This window comes from Ochotona curzoniae, unplaced genomic scaffold (assembly GCF_017591425.1).
Source record: "Ochotona curzoniae isolate NIBS_2020 unplaced genomic scaffold, NIBS_Ocur_1.0 contig_1, whole genome shotgun sequence".
In the NCBI taxonomy this organism is placed as follows: domain Eukaryota; kingdom Metazoa; phylum Chordata; class Mammalia; order Lagomorpha; family Ochotonidae; genus Ochotona; species Ochotona curzoniae.
The window spans coordinates 1,609,910-1,631,793 of NW_024464918.1; the positions used below are offsets into that span (position 1 = coordinate 1,609,910).

At 50.2% G+C, this 21,884-nt stretch overlaps 3 protein-coding genes across 5 annotated transcripts; 2 read left to right on the plus strand and 1 right to left on the minus strand.

Moving 5' to 3' along the window:
* The first annotated feature begins 8 nt into the window (after window positions 1–8).
* On the plus strand, window positions 9–12,578 carry LOC121150483 (histidine--tRNA ligase, cytoplasmic-like). Of its 2 annotated transcripts, XM_040971450.1 has the most exons (11): window positions 9–137; window positions 408–497; window positions 4,414–4,533; window positions 8,522–8,629; window positions 8,770–8,868; window positions 9,094–9,187; window positions 9,365–9,492; window positions 9,586–9,828; window positions 11,452–11,568; window positions 11,755–11,901; window positions 12,184–12,578. In XM_040971450.1, the coding sequence occupies exons 1-11, from the start codon at window positions 48–50 to the stop codon at window positions 12,253–12,255; spliced, it is 1,308 nt and encodes a 435-aa protein (XP_040827384.1). In that variant the 5' UTR covers window positions 9–47; the 3' UTR covers window positions 12,256–12,578. The 2 variants fall into 2 exon arrangements, with proteins under 2 accessions (XP_040827384.1, XP_040827451.1); XM_040971517.1 differs by lacking the exon at window positions 4,414–4,533.
* An 87-nt stretch (window positions 12,579–12,665) lies between these two features.
* Window positions 12,666–15,158, plus strand: DND1 (DND microRNA-mediated repression inhibitor 1). The gene is made up of 4 exons (XM_040971865.1): window positions 12,666–12,988; window positions 13,123–13,240; window positions 13,618–14,079; window positions 14,472–15,158. The coding sequence occupies exons 1-4, from the start codon at window positions 12,965–12,967 to the stop codon at window positions 14,927–14,929; spliced, it is 1,062 nt and encodes a 353-aa protein (XP_040827799.1). The 5' UTR covers window positions 12,666–12,964; the 3' UTR covers window positions 14,930–15,158.
* A 94-nt stretch (window positions 15,159–15,252) lies between these two features.
* WDR55 (WD repeat domain 55) lies at window positions 15,253–20,304 on the minus strand. Of its 2 annotated transcripts, none has more exons than XM_040971733.1 (7): window positions 20,036–20,304; window positions 16,903–17,003; window positions 16,731–16,818; window positions 16,459–16,623; window positions 16,280–16,379; window positions 16,019–16,188; window positions 15,253–15,930 (listed from the first exon to the last, which is right to left on the minus strand). In XM_040971733.1, exons 1-7 carry the CDS (start codon window positions 20,224–20,226, stop codon window positions 15,609–15,611), a joined length of 1,137 nt encoding a protein of 378 aa, XP_040827667.1. In that variant the 5' UTR covers window positions 20,227–20,304; the 3' UTR covers window positions 15,253–15,608. The 2 variants fall into 2 exon arrangements, with proteins under 2 accessions (XP_040827667.1, XP_040827585.1); XM_040971651.1 differs by having other exon boundaries at window positions 16,459–16,638.
* Between the last annotated feature and the right edge of the window lie 1,580 nt (window positions 20,305–21,884).

Consider the following 21,884-nt stretch of genomic DNA (forward strand, 5'->3'; position numbering starts at 1 on the left):
ATCGAGTCAGCGGGTGTGGACAGAGTCAGCCTCAGTGAACGGCGGGAATGGCTGACCGTGCGGCGCTCGAGGAGCTGGTGCGGCTTCAGGGAGAACACGTGCGGGGTCTCAAGCAGCAGAAGGCCAGCGCAGAACAGGTGCGACTCGGGGCAGCCGAGGGGCCGCGGCTAAGCCAGGGAAGCATTTAAAACTCGAGTCGTCTTAAATAGAAGACAGTCAAGCGGGAGAAGGACCGGGCTGGGAGGGATGTGGCTGGGTGTGTCCCCAGAGAAGCAAAGCTAGGCTTGGCTAGACAGATCTGCCCAGAAGCCTGATGCTGGAGGAATATTGAATGAATGGTGGGTTGGGGGGAGGGAAGGGAAGTGACTGATGCCAAGCCCTAGCTCAGCGACGTCTTTCTTTCACAGATAGAGGAGGAGGTGGCGAAACTGCTGAAGCTAAAGGCACAGCTGGGCCCTGATGACACCAAACACAAGTTTGTGCTCAAAACCCCCAAGGTAACAGCCTGCCTGCTGGGAACCTCTGAGGCAGTCTAGAATACCACTTACAGCCGACCCAGGTCGCGGATGAGGGCCTCAAAGGCTGCAGAGATGACAGCTGTTCTGGGCGGGTGGCTGGCGGGAGTGGGAGCAAGGCACTGTGCTATGACCCTAGCAAGGCAGCTGGGTGTTAGGGGACTCAGCCTGCTGCTCCCTCTTCATGCAGTGCTGAGTGCTCCTTGCGTCCTTGGAACTGTGCAAGCCACTGGATATATACTGGGAGACCATATATGCTGTCCTCAAGGAGCTTACACGATCCCACAGGAGACAAAGTGAGGACAGATGACCCCATCGTGATTGTAGCTAGTGAAATAAAAGAATCCACAGGATGCTTGGAGGGAGTCGGGGAATTTTTTAAAAAGTTCCCTCCAGGAAGTCACCTGGTAATGGAGAGAACCTGTGGGTGGGAGGTCACCAGGGGTGTGAAAAAGAGTGATCCAGGTAGAATATGGGCACCTTCAAGTATCGATTTTCAGTAGTTATTTGTGTAGCTTATTTACTGATGCTGATGCTTGGTGCTCAAAAATAAGTGTTTAATGTGTATATTTGGGATTGAATTCAGAAGGAGAGAGAAGAATATGTCTTCCTTATGTTAAGATGAACCCTTTGGACTTGAACTCACAGAACCATTTTTTTTTACTATATATAACTCATTTTCAAAGATTATAGAGAGTAAAACAATGAAGCAATGATGGTCAATGAATATGCAAACTGGAAGACATAGAAAATGTAATGGATGCTTTGTGATATGTTGGGCTTCCTCAAAGTTAACGATCAGTCTTAACATTGCTAAAAGATGAGCAGCCAGACATTGTCTTCCTGCTGATGTGTTGCAATAAGAAGTATGTAGCACCACCCATGAAGTATTCTTGCCAAACATGGAACCTGAATTTAATCAGGTCTCTGAACTGTGATGAGTTTACATCATGCTCTGTGATGCCATTTAATAAACATGCTAAATGACATATTTAAAATATATTGTGAATCAAATACAAAATGTGAAGGTTTTAAAGGACAAATGTCTCATTTTCTTCAACAAATACTTTTTTTTCAAAAAGGGAAGGTTTAAAAAAAAGATATATGTCTTTAAAGATTTATTTATTTTTTTATTAGAAAGGCAGATATGCAGAGGGGAGGAGAGACAGAGAGGAAGATCTTCCATACTATGATTCACTCCCCAAGTGGTCACAATGGGCTGATCCCAAGCCCAGAGCCAGGAACTACTTGCTGGTCATGCATATGGGTGCAGGGCCCCAAGGCTTTGGGCTGTCCTTGACTGCTTTCCCAGGCCACAAACAGGGATTTGGATGGGAGGTTCAGCAACCAGGGCATGAACCAGAGCCCATGTGGGATTCCCAGAGCTTGCGAGGTGAGGATTTAGCCACTGAGTTATTGTGCCAGGCTCCGAGGTTTCACTTCTGATTCAACTCCTTGCTAATAACTGGGGAAGAGCAGAGGAAGATGCTCAAGTACTTGGGACCTTGCCACCCTATTGGGAGACTCAGATAAAATTCCTGGTTGTTACATCTGTCTGGGGAGTGAACCAGGAACATCTCTTCCTTTCTCATTGTAAATGACTTCCAAATAAACAAATCTAAAAAAAAAAAGTTTAAATATGTAGTTTAACCCCAAAGCTATTTCCTCCTCTGTCCCTTTGTTCAGGTTGGCTATGTTGTGGCTTCCCTTTAGGCTTTCTTCAAGTTTAATGAACATAGAAAAATCTACCCTACAGACTGTTGGTTTCCTCCAAGATAAGGATTAACAAAAGCTTGCACTATTTGGCTTTTGTAACAAGAGCTTTGACACCTTGGCTTTTTAGGATATAGAAGTCTGTATGTTCATAGACAAAGTGCTTCATCCTAAAAGCAGGGATGGTCATCTCAGTGTAGTTTAATAAAATGATTTCTCTGTTGAAAGAAAATAAATAAAATATGTAGTTCAGTATCATGAAGACATTTCTAAAGTTTCTGGAAAATTTTTGTTGTAATTTTTTTTTAAATCCATGAATTCTTCTTTTCATAATAAGCATTTTCTGTGAACTTTTTGAACACCTCCTGCAATATACTCACATTGTGTACCACTGTCTCCGAAACTTTGATTATCTCAAATTAAAATTTCCCACTGTGACGGCTCCCTGCCCCACTCCCTTCAGCACCTAGTATTTTCTGTTCTACTTTCTACCTCTATGAGTTTGTCTAGCCTGGTTTCCTGTGTAACTGAAAGACTAGGAATTTTGATATCACAAAAGGAAGAATTCATTGATGTGGCTTTCAGATCCTGTACTACAACCAGTCTTTGAGAGGCAGGCATTGTGCATAGTTGGTTAAACTGCCACTTGGAACGCCAGCTGGTGCTGTGCCAATCCAAAGCCAGGAGCCAGGAGCTCTTCCGTGTCTCCCACACGGGTACAGGGTCCCAAAGCCTTGGGCTGCTCGTGACTGCTTTCCCAGGCCACAAGCAGGAAGCTGAACGGCAAGTGGGGTTGCCAAAACCAGAACCAGCACCTATATTCCCATATTCCCTGCGTGCCCATAGCGAGGACCTTAGCCACTAGGTGAGTATCGTTGGTTAAACTGCCACTTGGAATGTCAATATCCCATATGAAAATGTCCTGACTTCCACTTTTAACTTGTGTCCACTTTTTTTTTTTTATTGCAAAGTACAGAGAGGAGAAGGGATACACAGGAAGATCTTCCATCCATTGAGTCACCTCCCAAGTGACCACAAAGGCTGGAAACTTCCTGAGAGGATCAACCCAGATGGTATTACAGTCCCATTGACCCTGATCTTATAATGCTCTGGTGTAAAATAGAATGAGAGTAGAGAGAATCAGGTATCTCTTTTCAGTTAAAAGGCTTTGTTACTTTAGCCACAAAGTTAAAATAGCATTGCCCCGATTCTGAACTAGGCCTGAAGTTACAGACATGACTTTGTAAATGTATTGTTTTTCTCTGTTGTGATGTCCTTTTAGTTATTTGTTTATTTTTTGAAAACTGCTATCATGTAAGATAAGCTGTAAATTGCTGACAACTGCAATAATGATATATATGATAAAAGTGACCCATGGTGCCCAACTTGGTAGCCTAGTGGCTAAAGTCCTCGCCTTGCATGCACTGGGTTCCCATATGGGTGCCGATTCTGATCCCGGCAACCCTGCTTCCCATCCAGCTACCTGCTTGTGGCCTGGAAAAGCAGTCAAGATGTTCCCAAAGCCTTGGGACCTTGCACCCACATGGGAGACTGGGAAGAAGCTCCTGGCTCCTGCCTTCAGATCAGTTCAGCTTCAGCCATTGTGGCTACTTGGGGGGGTGAATCAATGGATGGAAGATCTTCCTCTCTGTCTCTTCTCTTCTCTCTATATATGCCTTTCCAATAAAAATGAACAAATCTTTTTAAAAAAAAATGACCCATGATAAGCAGAGAAAAATAGTATCTTTCTGCCCATACCTTTGTCAGAAGGAAATTAGAGAACAAATAGTACTGTGAATTAGGATTTAAAGGAATAATTATATTGAGAGAGAAAAGCTGCTGGTAGAATTTAGAATTCAGCTAGTTGTCCTAGCTTGAATTGGTAATATTCTTTTTATCAGGTAAGTATTTTTTGGCTAGGCAAGGAAATATTCTGTTATTTCTAGAAAGGGTTTTTAGAAAAACTGCTTGGAGAAAATAGTTGTAAGAGTATTAGAAATACTCCAAAATAGAACCAAGCCAAAATGGAAATAGAATCTGGGAGGTTAATAGCTAATGGATTAAGGATTAATAGGGAATTGTGCTTCTGTTATAACTCAGTGGCCAGTTTGGAGTAGGATTTGCTTTTTTCATTGTTGAAGTCATCCATTTATTTGTTAATAACTGCTTCTTATTTGACTCCAAGGGCACAAGAGACTACAGTCCCCGGCAGATGGCAGTTCGAGAGAAGGTGTTTGATGTCATCATCCGCTGCTTCAAGCGCCATGGTGCAGAAGTAATTGATACACCTGTGTTTGAACTGAAGGTGAGGTTATTTAAAGAGAAACTGGTGACAATAGAGAGGGCCTTAAGACCCCCTTCCTGTGATGGGCGCAGGCTTTCCCCAGTGAGGGGGACGGAAGTGGCATGGAGTGGGCTTTTATTTGTCTTGGTTGTGTCTGTGGCTTCCAAAAGAGAGTCCTTCTAACGAGTGGAGTTGTTCTAGCTCCTTTCTACAGTGAAATCCATGGCATATGTTAGACTAGTGCTAGCACTGGCGTGATGGTATAGCTGGTTAAGCCACTACCTGAAAGAACCAGCATTCCATATAGACGCCTATTTGAATTCTGGCTGCTCCACTTCTCATTCAACTCCCTGCTAATGACCCAAATGCTTATGCCATGTATGCACATGAGAGACTCAGAAGAACCTCCTGGCTTCTGTCTGGCCCAGTCTTTGTGTTGCAGCCATTTGGGGAGTGAACCAGCATATGGAAATCGACCTCTCTCACTTCTCTCTGTAACTGCCTTTCAAAGAAAACAAACACAACTTCAAAGAAACATACACACACACATTACACAGATCAGAGGGGCAGGCATTTGGCACAACAGTGAAAATGCACATGTCCCAGGCCTGGGGTCCTGAGCTCAGCTCTTTATTTCAGCTTCCTGCTGATGCAGACCCTGATGGGCAGCAGTGATGGCTCAAGTGCGGGGTCCCCACCACCCATATGGGAGACCTGCTTTGAGTTTCCAGCTCCAAACTAGTCCAACCCAGTGCCTGTGTGAACATTTGGAGAGAGAACCAGGAGTACACTGGCAGTCCTTTCTTTCGGCCTCTCTTTCCCTTCCCTTCCCTAAATAAGTAAATAAGAATTTAAGATAATAAATGCATATTTTATCACTCCCTTCTTAAATATCAGTGATCCCCTTATACTTAAAATGTAACCCAAACTCTTTACTTGGATTTGTAGACCTCTACAGGATTTGACTCTCATGCTTTTCTTCTTTCCCGTTACACTGATCTGGTCTTCTTTCTATTTCTAGAACATACTGTCTTTTTTTTTAAGGCCTTTGTCCTTGTTCTCCCCTTTTCTGAGTTCCCTTTTCCTCGGTTTTTACTTGACTTTGATTTCAGATGAAATTATTTTGTAGGTTTTAATTTCAGATCTCAGCTAAAATGCCAGTCCTCAAACAGCTGCCTTGCCCTGACATAGCCCTTGTCTGTCACATCAGCCGGCTTTATTCCCCCTAGAGCATCTGTGTCTGTGTGAAATCACCTGTTGATTTTTTCCTTGCCTGAACGTAGTGGCTGGCTCTCATTGGAAGATCCTCAGCTATAGGCGTGGCCTGCATTGTGCTTGTCAATAGATATTCAGAACCTAGGACAATGTCTACTACTGGTAGACATTGATCTGTAGGATAAATTCATATAAATGAAATTTCTAGGTCAAAAGATTATACCCATTTATGCCTGTACCAACTACGTTTGTTTGCTTGGGCCGCCATAACGAAGTGCTGTTGACTGGGTACACTCACTAGTCAACAGAAGTGTGGTTTCTCACAGCTCTGGGAGCTGGAAGTCTGAGATAAGGTGTTGGCAGGGGTGGTTCCTCCTCGGGCCCCAAGGAAGAATCTGTCCATGGCTTTTAGAAGAGTAGCTCCTTCCTCTGTCCTCCCTTTTTCCCCATGTGTCCAAATTTCCTCTTCTATGGGGACACCAATCGTATTGGATTGCAGCCTGCCCTCATGACTACATTTTGGCTTCATTACCTATTTAAGGATCATGTGGAGGTAAATAGGGTTTACAACTTCATCTTAAAAATTTGGAGATTAGGAGACTTAATTCAGCCCATAATATCAACCAATACATGGCTCTTTCTGATTCTACATACCGGGGACCCTTTGGACTTTTTACTCCTTGCCAACCTATGAAGTGAAATAGGTTAGCACTTCCTGCTGACGTAATAGGAAAGGACTTCTCTAACACCTATAGGACTCTGGGTTTCTGACATTGTTCAAATCTCAAATATTATGAAACATATGTATGTTTGCTGCTCTATTAATGCATTCAAAGAAGTTTATCCTTAAGACAAAAATATTATTAAAAGGAAAAAGCTATATACTTATTAAATGTCAGGGAAAATGCTTTGAAAATTTGGATAACATCTAACAGTGTAAGATTAGGAAGAAAATATAGAGCTTCTTCTCAATGGAATTTTTTCTTTTTTTTAGATTTATATATTTTTATTGGAAAGTCAGATTTACAAAGTGAAGGAGAGACAGAAAGATCTTCCACCCACTGGTTCACTCACCAACTAGCCGAAATGGGAAGCGGGGCTGCTGGGATTAGAACCTGTGCCTATATGGGATCCCAGCGCATGCAAGGCAAGGACTTTAGCCACTAGGCTACTGTGCTGGGCCCTTCTCACTGGAATGTTATGCATGTTTTAAAAATTAATATTTCAGTTATGTCACAACATAGAAAGCAGAGAATCAATACAAAATGCTGTTTGTCCTTTTATTTTAACTATGTCAGTTGCATAAGCATTGGAATAAAGAGTAATGTGAAAAAAAAGAGTAATGTGGACAGATTAAAATGTCACATTAGAGTAGTGGACTTTTGTTTTCAAAATTTTCTTAAAAATTGTTATGTTCTTTTAATCTGTTATATTTATGTAATCACTTTTCTGTTTTGTTGTTGTTGTTGTTGTTTTGTTTGTTTGTTTTTTTCCAGGAAACACTGACTGGAAAGTATGGGGAAGACTCTAAACTTATCTATGACCTGAAGGACCAGGGCGGCGAGTTGCTGTCCCTTCGCTATGACCTCACTGTATCTTTCTAAGCCAGAGCTCTTGACACTTTGGATGGACTGGCCCTCACTAGGGTAGGGCTGTTCCTAGCCTCAGGTGTAGGGAACAGGAGACATAGGTAGGTTTAACCATGAGGCTTAGCAGCTAGGGGATACTATTTGCTGCAGCTATTGATATGCAACAGGGAGCATATAATTAGTCTAAGTATGTTGAGTACGTTCTACAGGTCTGGTTGCAGGGATATTTGCAGAGACATGGGCCATTCCTGAATCGCAAGCTTCCTGCATATGGTGAAAGCTGCAGAGATGGGTTAGGAACGATGTAAAGGGCATGTGAGAAGGAGTTGGTTACATCTTTGACAGGCTTAGCTTAGTCCGGATATAAAGTGGATTCATATCGGGGTGAAATTGGTGTGGATATTATGGAGGGGAGTCAGAATCGTTGAGGAATTGGATATTGACTAGGGCAGATATTAAAGAGGGAATTTTGTTAAGTGAAGGTGTGGCTTGGTTATTTGATCGTATGTGGCATGAACAAACTGACCAACATTAAGCGCTTTCAACATAGAAAAAGGTCAAAACGGGATAACCCAGCCATGACCCGGGGCCGATATCGGGATATTCACCATGTGTGTGAGTATGGGGGTGTGGGAAGGATGGGGATTTCATACAAGAAGCATAGATCGATTAATATTTCGAGTGTCCGAACAACTGGTTGTCCCAGATGATGGCCTAAGATCTCTATTTACATATGAGTACATTTAATACTCAGCAGATGAAGAAATCTCAGGGGTAAGAAAAGCCAAGTCAGGAGAAGAACTCCATGGCTGGTGTCTTTTCTGTTAATCCGAAGTGATAGAAAAACAACAAAAGATAAGAAGATTGCATTTTAGACTTGAAAACTCCCAGATTGATAGCAAGGCTTCTGACTGAGCATAGAGGATAGATAATAAGGGATTAAGACCAGATAATTGCCCCAGAAGGAATTAAAGATGATGAAGAAATAGATACTATAGGGGTAATAGGAGATGGAAAGGCCATCAAAAGTGATGAGAAGCCCAAGAATCTGGGGGTTTCTATTAGGCTAATTAGGCACTGGGAATGAAGGAGAAGATCTGTGCTTGGGGTGGATAGGCCTTCATGGAGCTTCCACAGAGCTTCCAGAAGGATCTGCTTCAGGTTGGCTGACCCTTAAGGAGCTACAACTATGCCTGTTGCTGCAGGATTTTGACATCGCAGGGCAGTTTGACCCCATGATCCCTGATGCCGAGTGCCTGAAGATCATGTGTGAGATCCTGAGCTCACTTCAGATAGGCGACTTCCTGGTCAAGGTCAGAGCTTGGGGCGAGGAGGGTGAGGCTGGGCTTGGGCTTGCACAGGAGAATGTCTGGGCAGAGGAGCCAGGAGCCTAAGTCACTGAGTGAAAAAGTCCTTTGCTGTGCCTTGGGTCATGTCGGCCAACCCCCATCAGGTTAACGATCGGCGCATCCTGGATGGAATGTTTGCCGTCTGTGGAGTTCCTGATGCCAAGTTCCGGACTATATGCTCCTCGGTGGACAAGCTGGACAAGGTAATGACCCAACACCTCACTCTTCTTTGCCTAGATATCACTCTACCCTGAGAGTTGGGAATCGAGATTAGGAGTAAAAGGTGCCTACCTCCATGCCCACCAGAAGTTTAGTCTGAGGATGTAGGTCAAAGGGTAGCCTCTGCTTCCAGACGGTTCTTCAAGAAAGGTCTATATTTCTTCTGAGAGGGAAGCTGCAGGGTTCCTGACTGGTATCTCTCTGCCCAGGTGCCCTGGGAGGAAGTGAAGAATGAGATGGTGGGAGAAAAAGGCCTTGCCCCCGAGGTGGCCGACCGCATTGGTGACTACGTCCAACAGCATGGTGAGGAGTAGACCCCAGCCTCCCCAGTTGCTGATCCCTGTCCCAACCTCCCTGAAGCTGAGATTCCCATATGTGGGTGTGTTCATGCATGCATGTGCACGCACAGAACCCAGGCAAGATGGCCCCTCCCCCACCGTTATCTTGTGCCTGTCAGTCTGGACACAAATCTTTCCCTAGGTGGAGTGTCCTTGGTTGAGCAACTGCTTCAGGATCCTAAGCTGTCTCAAAATAAACAGGCCGTGGAAGGCCTGACAGACCTCAAATTGCTGTTTGAGTACCTGACGCTGTTTGGCATTAATGACAAAGTGAGTCCCGTTGGAAATGAGTGTCCTGGCTGATCGCTGGGGTTTCAGGTCCCTGCTGCTACTCTAGTACTGACCATCGTCGTCTTTCCACAGATCTCCTTTGACCTCAGTCTTGCTCGAGGGCTAGACTACTATACTGGGGTGATCTATGAGGCAGTGCTGCTACAGACCCCAGCTCAGGCAGGGGAAGAGCCCTTGGGTGTGGGCAGTGTGGCTGCTGGAGGGCGCTACGATGGACTGGTGGGCATGTTCGACCCCAAAGGGCGCAAGGTGCCCTGTGTGGGACTCAGCATTGGAGTGGAACGGATCTTCTCCATCGTGGAGCAGAGACTAGAGGTAGGTCAAAGGCGGGTGGGCAGGTAATGGTGTCTAAGCTGTCTTTGATGTCTGAGGGATCAAGTGGCACTGCTTTGGGTAAGGAGCTTATGTGAAAGAAGTGGAGCAAAGAGCATTGTACAGCTAAGTCTGAGCCAGCCCAGGAACTCCGTCCCCGTCTCCATGTGGGTGATAGAGGCCTAGGTGTGGGCTATGCTCCCCTGGCCTCCCAGGCACATTAGCAGGCAGCCAGATCAGAAAAGACAGAGTCAGGATTGCCATCTTGACAGTTAACTGCAGGGTCTCACCTCAACACTCTGTAGCGCTGTCTCCAAGTGGGCGGCCCTGAGGCTCTGGTATGTCACCAATGGCCGTGTTGATTCCTTAGCACCTAGAGTGCCTGAAGATCATAAGGCTTAGACCTCAGAGTCCCAAGGCTTTGGCTGCTGTTCTTCAGTTGCCAGGGCATTTCATCCTCTAGGGATGCTCTAACAACTGCTCACTGCTCCTATTCTTTTTGAATTATTATTTATTTGAAAGCCAGAGTTACAGAGAGATCTTCCATCTGCTGGTTTACTCCCCAGATGGCAGCTGTAGCCAAAGCTAAGCCAGGCCAAAGCCAGAAATTTCATCTGGGTTTTGCATAGGAATGCTCTCTTGGGTCCTGTTCAGCTGCTTTTCCCAGGTTTATTAGAGGAAGCTGGATTGGAAGTGGAGCAGCTAGAGCACAAACTTTGCTGATTTCAGACGCCAGCAGCAAATACAGTGGCTTTACCCACTATGCCACAACATATCACATCCTGTTCTTATGTGTGTAAGCACATAAGTTTCTCAGTTGAGGTCACTGCTCCATTAGGCATCTTATAAAAACTATGAAAACAGTTTTCCAGGTGCTGGTGTCAGGGCATAATGAGTAAAGCCCCTGCATCCAACACCAGCATCTCCAGTGGACACCAGTTTGAGTCCCACTGTTCCACTTCCAATCCAGCTCCCTGCTAATACTCCTAGGAAAACAGCAGAAGACAATCCCAGTGCTTGTACCCCTGTAACCACACAAAGCAACCCCTGGCTTTGGCTTGGCCCAGCCCTAGCGTTGTCAGCTGGAAAGTGAGCCAGTGGATCGAAGATTTCTCTGTTCTTCCTTCTACTGTAACTCGATCTTCCAAAAAAAATAAAGAATAATTTTTAAGTTTTCTAGAAGTCCAAGAACTACAGCAGTATTTTCCATCACCCCTTACTCACACACATCCTAAGTTTTTCCTTATAACTGATGTATGAGAGACAGTCTCCTAAATGGGCATATAATAGGTGGTGACTCCTACTGCCAGGACAGATTTGTCTGGGAGGTTTACAGTAGTATTTCTGAGTGAATGTTCTTGTGGGCCCTTAAAGTATTAAATAGAGATGAACTTGAAGTCACTGTAAATAAGGCACCTTGGTTATTCTGGCAAGTGGTAGCTATAGGTCAGATCATTTTTTTTTTTCTGTCTCTCTCTGTACACCACCTAATGCCCACTTGCTGGAGAATACTGGGTCCTTTCCCTGTTGGAGCTTACTTAGTGACCAGAGGCAGGAAGCTATGTTTGCTCCTGGAGGGTGCCAGCTCAGCTCTGACTCTCCTGCTCCCTGCCTTCCCCACCACAGGCTTTAGAGGAGAAGGTGCGGACCACCGAGACTCAGGTCCTTGTGGCATCCGCACAGAAGAAGCTTCTGGAGGAGAGACTGAAGCTTGTCTCTGAGCTGTGGGATGCTGGAATCAAGGTATGGGATGTAAACCCCAGGGTTGCGGCCTACTTGGGAGGGCTAAACATAAACTGCATAAATACTCCTCCCCATTGGTTCCTGCTATGACATCCTAGGATGTAGCTCAGAGTCATGTGCCAGCCTGGGACCACCCCCCCAGGAGATTACTCCCGAGCCTTCACTGTCTACCGTAATCCCCCACAGGCTGAATTACTCTACAAGAAGAACCCAAAGCTACTGAACCAGCTGCAGTACTGTGAGGAGGCGGGCATCCCACTGGTGGCCATCATTGGCGAGCAGGAGCTCAAGGACGGGGTCATCAAGCTGCGTTCGGTGGCCAGCAGGGAAGAGGTGAGAGAGCAGCAGGCAAGGCTGGAGGACAAGGGAGTATATGCCACATTGGCAGACCCATGGCACTTCAAGACCCAAGAAAGGTCTGGCATTCGCATTAGTACCAACTCTTACAAAACCCAAGGGTGTGCACAACCTGTGGCTGTGGCAGGTTAAAACCTCCACTAGATTGGCACCCCCAAAAAGCACCATCTCCCCTCAGCTGTTGGGACAAGTTCCTGCTTCCAGCTGGGAACAGTGGGGTAGAAGCTGTTCAGACCACCTTCCTCTCCTTCCCTTTAGGTGGACGTGCGGAGGGAAGACCTGGTGGAGGAAATCAGAAGGAGAACAGCCCAGGCCCCCTGCGCCTGCTGAAGAGAGCCACCTTTCAGAGGAAGGAAAGTGCAGCTGGCACTATTTGAGGCAAAGACAAAACTGCATCTGCATTAGGACAGCTCCGTGCCTCCATGTGGCTGCAGGAAGACCTGAGTGACTAGCAGACACTGTTCTACGATTACTTTATTGTTAATGCTTGGCAAAAACAGCCAGGATCTCTGGCACTTTCCACAGAAGGCCCCTGGGGATGAGTCCAGCATGCACCCCTGGCTCCCCTGAGGTGGCCTCACCTGGGCGCCACAAAAGCAGATGCAGCCCCAGAGCCAGCTGCCAAAAGTCCAATAAAATGACTCAACCACTAAGGCGTGCGGCATCACTGATGTCTAGCTGCAGGGCCTGGGCCCCCACCCGTTCAGACCACTTGAGGGGTGGAGACTGGAAAAAGACTCCCAGTGCCGCCCACCTCCCAGCCCTCAAAGCCAAGGGTGCATCCGGCCAACGGCGTCCCGGAGCCGAGCCTCTCCGGCGGCCGGGCCCAGGGCTCACTCCACCGCCAGAGTTTCTAGCTTTCACCAGCACCTCCGAGGGCCCGCGGCGCACGTGCACTGGGTACCTCCACCCCTGGAGGGGCGGGGTCATGCTCGCAGCCAATGGGCGCGTGGGGGGGCGGAGGGTTAGGGAAGCTTCCAGAGGCCGGCGTGGAGGAGGTTATAAATAGGGTACGGACGGGCAAAGGGCAGCGAAAGCCATGCAGTCCAAACGCGAGTGTGAGGTGAGTGGTTGGCGACTGGCGCGCCCACGAGCTCCGCCGGCGCAGGGGAAGGGTGGCCGCAGGGAGGCCGGGCAGCACCGGCGAGGTGGAAGGGACCTCGGCGATTCGCCATTCCGCCCTGCGTTTTCCCCCAGCAATGGTGTGAGAGGGTGAATCCGGAGAACAAGGCGGCCCTGGAGGCGTGGGTCAGGGAGACTGGCATCCAGCTGGTGCAGGTGAACGGGCAGAGGAAGTATGGCGGGCCGCCTCCAGGTACAGTAGCCCCTGCGCCTGCCCTGGCTGCCCCGGCTGCCCCAGCCCAGACGGCGCCCGGCTGGCCTTTGGGGGAGGGGCCTGCCTCGGGCCTCACCTAAACCCGAACCTGCATCTCCCCCACCTCCAAGCAGAGGAGGAAATTCGGTTTTGCTTCCCCAGCCACCCGCCCAGTCGAGGAAGGAAGCCAGTATTAACTTGCATGCGTTTTTCGACAGCCCTGCTAGCTCAGCCGCGTAATTATGCCAAGGACCGGGACTTGGGTGTTGTATTGCCCTTGACAGACGTTCGTTCCCCTCTCCCTTGCTGCGTTCGCGGATGCAAACTCCGCGCCGGGCCGGTGGGTGACAATGCCCCTCCGTACGTCCCCTCCCCAGGCTGGGTGGGCAGCCCGCCGCCGGCCGGGTCCGAAGTGTTTATCGGGCGGCTGCCCCAGGACGTGTACGAGCACCAGCTGATCCCACTGTTCCAGCGCGTGGGCCGCCTCTACGAGTTCCGCCTGATGATGACCTTCAGCGGCCTGAACCGCGGCTTCGCCTACGCCCGCTACAGCTCTCGGCGCGGCGCGCAGGCCGCCATTGCCACGCTGCACAACCACCCGCTGCGGCCCTCGTGCCCGCTGCTGGTGTGCCGCAGCACGGAGAAGTGCGAGCTGAGCGTGGACGGGCTGCCGCCGGGGCTGAGCCACCAGGCGCTGCTGCTGGCGCTGCGGCCGCTGGGCCCCGGCCTGCAGGAGGCGCTGCTGCTGCCCAGCCCCGGGCCGGCGCTGGCCCAGATGGCGCTGCTCAAGTTCAGCTCCCACCGCGCGGCCGCCATGGCCAAAAAGGCCCTGGTGGAAGGTAGGGCCGGAAGCGCGGAGGCGGGGGCGTGCTGGTCGCTTTTCGCTCAGGGTAGCCGTTTACAAGTCACAACATATTGACTTAAACGTGTCTCAGTTTGTGACTTTAAGCTGGTTGAGCTCAGAATGTTCTTCCTAGTGGGAAATACTCATTTTTTTCCCCTCTATGTTGAGAATGAACTATGTGCCTGTGATATTTAGCACCTTGCCTGGTCTTAACAGTAAAGATAAGCTATTGTGATGGTTAGGAAGTAAACAAAGCCTGCACTAACCAGTTACCTTGAGAATTTAGCAAGTAGCCATTAATTACTCTCCAGGAAATGCATTGGTTGGCTTCTTGCATAGGCCCCAGGGCTTAGACTTTGCTTTGTCTTTTGCCTTTTTTCCCTGCAGGGCAGTCCCGCCTCTGTGGAGAGCAGGTGTCTGTGGAGTGGCTCAAGCCAGACCTGAAGCAGCAACTACGCCAGCAGTTTGCAGGTCCCTCCCTGCGGCTCCTTCAGACAGAAGGCACCCAGTTGGCTCTACCCAGGGACAAGCTAGGGTCTCAGGGTGCTCGGGCTGCCCTGCAGCTGCTGTGCCAGCGGATGAAGCTGGGCAGCCCGGTGTTCTTGACCAAGTGTTTGGGGATGGGCCCTGCTGGCTGGCACCGCTTCTGGTACCAGGTGGTGATCCCTGGGCATCCAGTGCCTTTCAGTGGCCTCATCTGGGTTGTGCTAGCCGCGGATGGGCAGGATGGGCATGAGGTGGCTAAGGATGCTGTGTCCGCACGGCTGCTAGAGGCACTGGGTGAGTCCGGGGCAAGCCTCTTGTGGTCTGCGGGGGCTGAGGCAGCTGCCATGGTTAAACAGTGATCTTCACCCTTCCCACACAGGCAGCCTGAACAGGCTGGCAGAACCTGTGTCAGTCCCCAGCCCAGCAGGTCTGGCTGGCCCTCTGATCCACAAAGGGGTAAGGACGTGGGACCTGCCCGACAGACTCCCTACCGGGACGGAGTCCCATGGCATTGAGGGCAGCTGCGGCTTGGCCTGAGTTGTCCTGCAGAATTCTTGTCCTCCCCTCCTGGGATCCCAGGTCAGAAGGTTCAGACTCTGGTCTTCCTGGGCCACACCCTCCATGACCCCCTTCCCCTTCCTACTGTTCCTTTCCATCCTTGGCTTACATGAATCTGTTCAGATTTTCCTGATTGCTCTGTATTTTATTTGAGGGACTGGCTGAGCCAAAGGGACAGAAATTGTGCCCTTCATCCCCAGCACTTGGCACAATGGTTCTGGTTTATGTATCGTTTTGAGGTTTTTCTATGCTGGTTGTATTTATATTAAACATCTGTTTAGTTCGTACATGTGTCTGTGCTGTCTTGCTGCACCTTGGAGTTTGTCACCGGGAAGTCCTTGCCTCCTGGCAGTGCCCCAAGTCCTGGGCCTGCAGTGTATCTTCTTGGGCTGTATGGTGGGCGATTAGCAGCTCACGTCTTCCCTCAGGATGTCCTGTCCTGAGAAGCTGGCCTGCTGGCAGTGTGCATCCACCTGCCGCTCAGTCACTGTCGTCCTCGCTCTCCTCCCCTTCCTCCTGAGCCTTGGAACCTTCTTCCTCATCCCTCAGTCCTGCAAAGAAGTCCTCCGCACTCCAGGCCTTGCTGCTCAGGGCACGCAGAGGACCCCCTTTTTTTTTGCGCCGCCGGTAGTCATCCACCACCAAGGTTCGAAGCTGGGTCATGTCCCAAAACTTGAGGCGCTGGTCATGGCCACTGCTGGCCAGGAAACGGCCACAGTGGGAGAGGGCCAGCTTCTCCACAGGCTCCCCAGCATGCTGGCCCACGCTGCCCACCACGCGGTTTGGCAGGATGTTCACAGCCCTGCCAAGGGAAAACAGTATTGGAGGGGTTGCTGACTTGCTGGCCTTGCCCTTCCTACAAACCCAGGGGCTGGCCTGTGCCCCCTCACCTGATGATGCCGTCAGTGGAGCCAGCACACAGTAGGCTCTCCGTGACTGGAACCATGCAGTCGATGGACTCAGCTCTCAGGGCAAAGCGGTCACTGGTGGCTCCGAAGCCATTCCAATTGAAAAGGTAGATGGTCCCTTCACTGGAGCCACAGGCCACCTTCTTCCCAAGCTGCAGGCAAACAGGGCAGATGATGACGCGTGGCATCTGAGCTCAAGCCCCGAACATGTGCACAGCCCGATCCCGGCATACTCAGCTGTACTTTCATGAGCGTGACGGAGGTCAGGTCTCCCGACTGGGGCTCTGAGAGCAGCTCGAACCGGCGCCGTTTAATGTTGAAGACACCCAGGCAGCCATCGCCACTGCAGGGAGCAGGACAGCAGGCTCAGGCAGAGGCTTCCACAGAAGAAGCCACAGCAGGAGGGGAGGGGAGAGGCTCACCTAGCCGTCAGCAGCAGTTTCTTGGCAGGGTCCAGAGCCATGTCAGCAATGTACTCCTCATGCTGTCGCATGTCCATCAGGGGGCCCTCTTTGCGCTGGTCCCAAAGCCGGACCCCGCCTGTGTCATCCCCAGTGGCCAGAACATTCTCATCGACCAGCAACAGACTGTTGATGGGAGAACTGGAGAAACACTGACAGCACTTAGGGGATTTCTGTCCCAGCAAGGTTCTCACAGTCCTCACCCTCACCTTCACACAGACACAGCCTCTCACCCATGTGCCTTGGAAACCCGTTTCTCTAGCCGGCCCTGCTCCACATCAAGGAAGTGGATGGCTTTGTCCTTGGAAACAGTGACAAGTTCTGGGGAGAAAGGCGCGCAGGTTACAGTGCTGTCCGCTGCCCCCTCTCCATGGCCACACTGCTGCCTGCCCACCCCTGACTCACTCTGCCCATCCTCAGAGAAGACGACAGCACGGCAGGACTTGAGGTGGTGACCCGAGGACCAGAGCTCCTTGGTTTCTCCTTCTTGGCAAGAGTAGGAGAACCTGGGGTGGGGAGGCAAAGTGTGGAGTAGAGATCCGGCAGAAACCCGACCAGCCTGCCCCCGCTGTGGGTGTTCCCGCTCGCACATCTCCAAGCCCGCATAAGCACATGGTCCATTTTCCCCTTGTCAGTGAGCTCACATTACATCTAGTTTTCATTCACTATGCAGAAAGTGAGTAAGGTTAACTAAGTTTGAACTCTGATGCTGCGAAGCAGTACACATTCAGTAGAAACTCCTGGTCCTGTTCTGCCCTAGCTATATACAGTAAGGAACTGGTACTGCTGGGCAGTGGCAGCTGATACCCGGCAGTGTGCTGTGTTGCTAAGCTACAGTGTTTGCTGAGTCAGATGCATTAAATGAGCTATTTATAGTTTGAGTGTAAGCCCATTCTAAGTCTAGGAAACACTTGTATGTTAATTCAAGACACATTTGCTAAGTACTTTTTTAAAAAAGACATTTATTTGGGCCTGGCAGCGTGGCCTAGTGGCTAAAGTCCTTGCCTTGAACGCTGCGGGATCCCATATGGGCGCCGGTTCTAATCCTGGCAGCTCCATTTCCCATCTAGCTTCCTGCTTGTGGCCTGGGAAAGCAGTCAAGGACGGCCCAAAGCTTTGAGACCCTGCACCCGTGTGGGATACCCGGAAGAAGTTCCTGGCTCCTGGCTTTGGATGGCTGTTGGGGAGTGAATCATCAGACGGAAGATCTTTCTGTCTCTCCTCCTCTCTGTATATCTCACTTTCCAATAAATAAATAAATCTTAAAAAAAAAGACATTTATTTGAAAGAGTTACAGAGACAAAGATCATTCTTCCATCCGCTAATTCATTCCCCACATGGTCACAATAGCCATGGCTGGCCAGGACAAAACCAGGAGCCTGCAATTCCATCCAGGTCTCCCACTGCTCCTTCGCAGGCACACAGCAGGGAGCTGGGTCAGAAGGGGAGCAGCTGAGACTTGAATGGCCCTCATGTGAGATGTCAGCTTTACAGGAGGCAGTTTAAACTTGCTGGCCTCTCAGAGCACTTTGTCAACCCAAACAATTTCATCCCTGAATGCCCCAACTAGGAAGACTGGACCTGCAGGGCCTGTGTTGTGGCGAAGCAGATAAAGCGACTGCTTACGATGCTGGCATTCCATATGGGCACCAGTTCAACACCAGGCTTCTCCACTCCACTCCACTCCAGCTCCCTGCTAATGCTCCTGGCAAAGCAAGAGCAGAAGGCCCAAGTGCTTGGGGCCTTTGCACCTACATGACTTGATCCAAACTGCTCACTTCAGCCTAGCCCAGTCCTCGCTGTGGCAGCCATCTGGGGAGTGAACTAGAGGAAAATACTTTCCTTTGTCTCTGTGTAATTTTCTTAATTGTAAAAAGGGGGGCCCCAGCACAGTAGCCTAGTGGCTAAAATCCTTGCCTTACATGTACTGGGATCCCATATGGGTTCCGGTTCATATCCTTGCTGCTCCACTCCCTTCAAGCTCCCTGCCTGTGGCCTGGGAAAGCAGTCGAGAATGGGTCAAGGCCTAGGGACCCTGTACCTGCATGGGGGACCAAGAAGAGGCTCCTGGCTCCTAGCTTCAAATTGGCTCAGTTCTTGCCATTGTGGCCACTTGGGGAGTGAATCATTGGATGGAAGATATTCCTCTCTGTCTCTCCTCCTCTCTGTGTATCTGACTTTGTAATAAAAAAAAAAAATACATAAATCTTAAAAAAAAAAAAAATGGAGGTAGAGCAGAAAGCCACGAGCATGCCAGTTCAGCTGGAGGCAGCTATCCAAGCCTTGTGTTCCAGTGCTTGCCTCAGAACAAAGGTTCAAAAATGGGCCCAACCAGCACATGCTTAACTCCCAGTGAGCTCCAGGGGGACGAGCTCTGCTGACTGTTCTCTGTTGACCTGCACAGCGTGCAACAGCTGCTTACTACAACATTCACGGAGTGAATGTTCCAGAAGGCAAAGCTAAGAGGATTTCACAGAGTTCAAAAACACGCAACAGAGAACAGGAGCAAAGATGTCAGGCACATGCAGGTGTCAGTCTGGGGCATGGGACAATCAAGGAAAGACAAGATTGGCATAACTAAATCTGCAAAGATGGGCTGGACGGGGCTTGAAAATACGAAGACCAAGTAGAATTTAATCCTATGGGATCAGGTGCCTCTTAGAATAGTCAAGGGAGAAGTCAGAGTCCCACCAGGAAGCCATAGCTAGGCAGGCAGCGAGGGGCTGGATAGCCAAGAGGAGGCCCACACAGAACTTAACAAACTGAAGTTAGCGGCAGGGAGGTGGGGGTCTAGGGAGACTGCTCTGCATCTGGCACTGTAAACACACGGCCACACTAGGGATGCCTGACTCAACACTGGTCCCTTCCACAAGGTGGTGTCGGGTCCCCTTGTAAAGATGACCTGCTCAAGACCATTAGCTAAGGAGGGAAGTGGTTTAAACAAGCATATCAGCTGAACTCTCCTGGTTAAAACCTTCAGTGGCTTTCACATGGGAGGCCTCGATAACACAACAAATCATTCATACCCGATACAGTTTTTTGGGTTTTTTGTTTTGTTTTGTTTTGTTTCTTACTGTGGAGCAAGATTCAAAAGCTTGAGAAATATTTCTTTAGTGGAAGGAGCAAGCATGCAGCTCATGCCACAAATGCATTCTAAGTTGATGAGGGAAAGGTACCACGGTACCCATTCTAGTGTTACCCTAGAATCCTGTACATAGAGGTGAGAGTAGAAATGTCGGAAAACTCAGGAAAATGGAAGGGAAAAGGATTTCCCAAGCAGAAAGACTAGCAAATGTAGAGGAGCTGAGCTCCATTAAAGTGACAGAAGCCAAGAAGCCAGGGGCCTTCGCAGCCTATTTCAGGACCCAGAAGTTGGAAGATGCCTTCTGGTCGTGCTGCTAGGGTTGGTCACGCTGGTCCTGCTACTGGGTTCTCCTCTGGCTTCTTAACAGACCTGACCGAGGGAGAGGGGAGTGTCCTGCGCCGTTCATCTCCCCTTCCGGCCCAGGGCGTCCCCGCACCCGCTCCGCCCACTCACACGAACACGTCCCCGTCCACGTCTCCGGCCGCCAGCAGGTCGCGGGAGGGATGGAACGCCAGCCCACTGGCCGGCGCCTCTAGCACGATGTCTTCCGGGGTGTCCCGGATCCGGGCCGGGGCTTCGGTGCAGTCGGAGTCCTCCCCGTCACTGCCGTCCCCCGCCGGCCTGTCCTCACTCGGGTCGTCCATGCTCCCCGGAGCCACGAGTGGCGCCTCGGGCAGGAGAGCCGGCGCCGCCCTCACAGCACCGCTTCCGCTTCGGCGCGCCGGACCGGAAGCGTCTCCAGGCGTTTCCGGGAGAGGCGTGTCGGCCGCTGGGACGCACGTGGGCCGAGAGGCGGGTCTGCTAAAGCAGTACGGCAGTCAACCGTTCCTTGCTTTTGAGTTGGGGGCTGCGCTGAAGTACTCACCCCTCACTGAGGAGGACTTAATGCACTCGGGAAGGGAGAAGGGAAGTCACTGGCAGCAGGGGCTCACTCAGGGCGCCGCTGTCCCTGCACGGCATACTTGGCCCAAACAGCAGCGGCCTCAGCCTGTCCCTGCACTGTAGCTCGAGCCTCTCAGGCCAGATCGTCTGGCAATGCCGGAGCTACCGGGGAACTCCTCGGCTGTGGATCTGAAGGTGTCAGCTTCCCAAGTTCGGGCCCCTGGTGGCGGCAGCACCTGTAGGGTGGCGCGGTGTTCCGTGGCCACTAGAGGGCAGTAAGTGAGGTCAGGCCGCAGAGGCTGCAGGTCCCTCAGCTGCCCCGACAAGTTGCTGTGTGGCTTTCAGAGTCCTAGTTGGTCCTTTTTGAGGCCAAGCCGAGGGCCATGGTCACTCCTATAAGGTTCAGTGAAACTTGTAAAAACTCAGTTGTAAGCTGGCAGTCAGGCCACAAGTCTTGCTCTTGGTGGCCTGGGTTTCTTCATCTGAGCCACAGGCCTCCATGACCCGACAGGGAGCACCGCCCATATCCACGGAATCAGGTGTCCTTCGTCTGAGTTTGGCCACTCTAGGTGCTGCTGCAGACACAGGGTCATTCTCAGCCTCACAAGCCACATGGTCGACTTCGTCAAAAACCCTAGCTCATTTGGGTGCGGAGGGGGAATTTCCAGCATTCTCTGGATCTGCTGAACCCACAGGCCTTGGGTTCAGGGGAGGCAACTGCATTCAGCCACAAAGCATTAACTTTAGACTGACAAGCACATGACCAAAGTTCTGGCAATGGGCAATGAGGAATAAAAGGGCAGAACAGAGCAAGGTAAAGGCCAGGGGCTCAGCCTGGACCTGGGTAAGCTTAACTGGGAAATGCACAGCACCAAAGCCCTCTGCCCTGGAACCGCTGTTCCAGCGCAGGACTTCACAGACTTGCAGGACGGAGCTGCACCTGCTGTACCTCCAAAGCCCGTCCTCACCGCCATCCCTCCAGCCAGACGCAGCGATGGACACGCAGCATTACTGAGAGAAATTTTGTTCCTGTGGGCATCTTCATCATGTGCTCACCCAGAAGCCAGTGCAGTGCTGCCTTGGGATCAGGCTCACAGACTCCCGAGTGGACCCCAACAGGCAGGGAGTCTACCTCGGGAGGGACTGACATCTGCGGTTAGCCGTCAGTTTCCCATCAGACAGGATCATTTCTTCCCTCCCTGCTGGGCACACTGGCTAGTAAACATCCTTACTGTCCAGGAACACAGCAACATGTTTCAGGAAAGGACTGATACGTCTTTCTGTTTGTAATTTTTAAAATTAAAAAAATTTCAAAGGCCAGTGTGGCACAAGTTAAGCCTTCTCAGGCAATAGTGGCCTCCCATAAGAGTACTGGTTTGTCTCAGCTCCTGCATTTCTGATCCAGCTCCCTACTAATGCA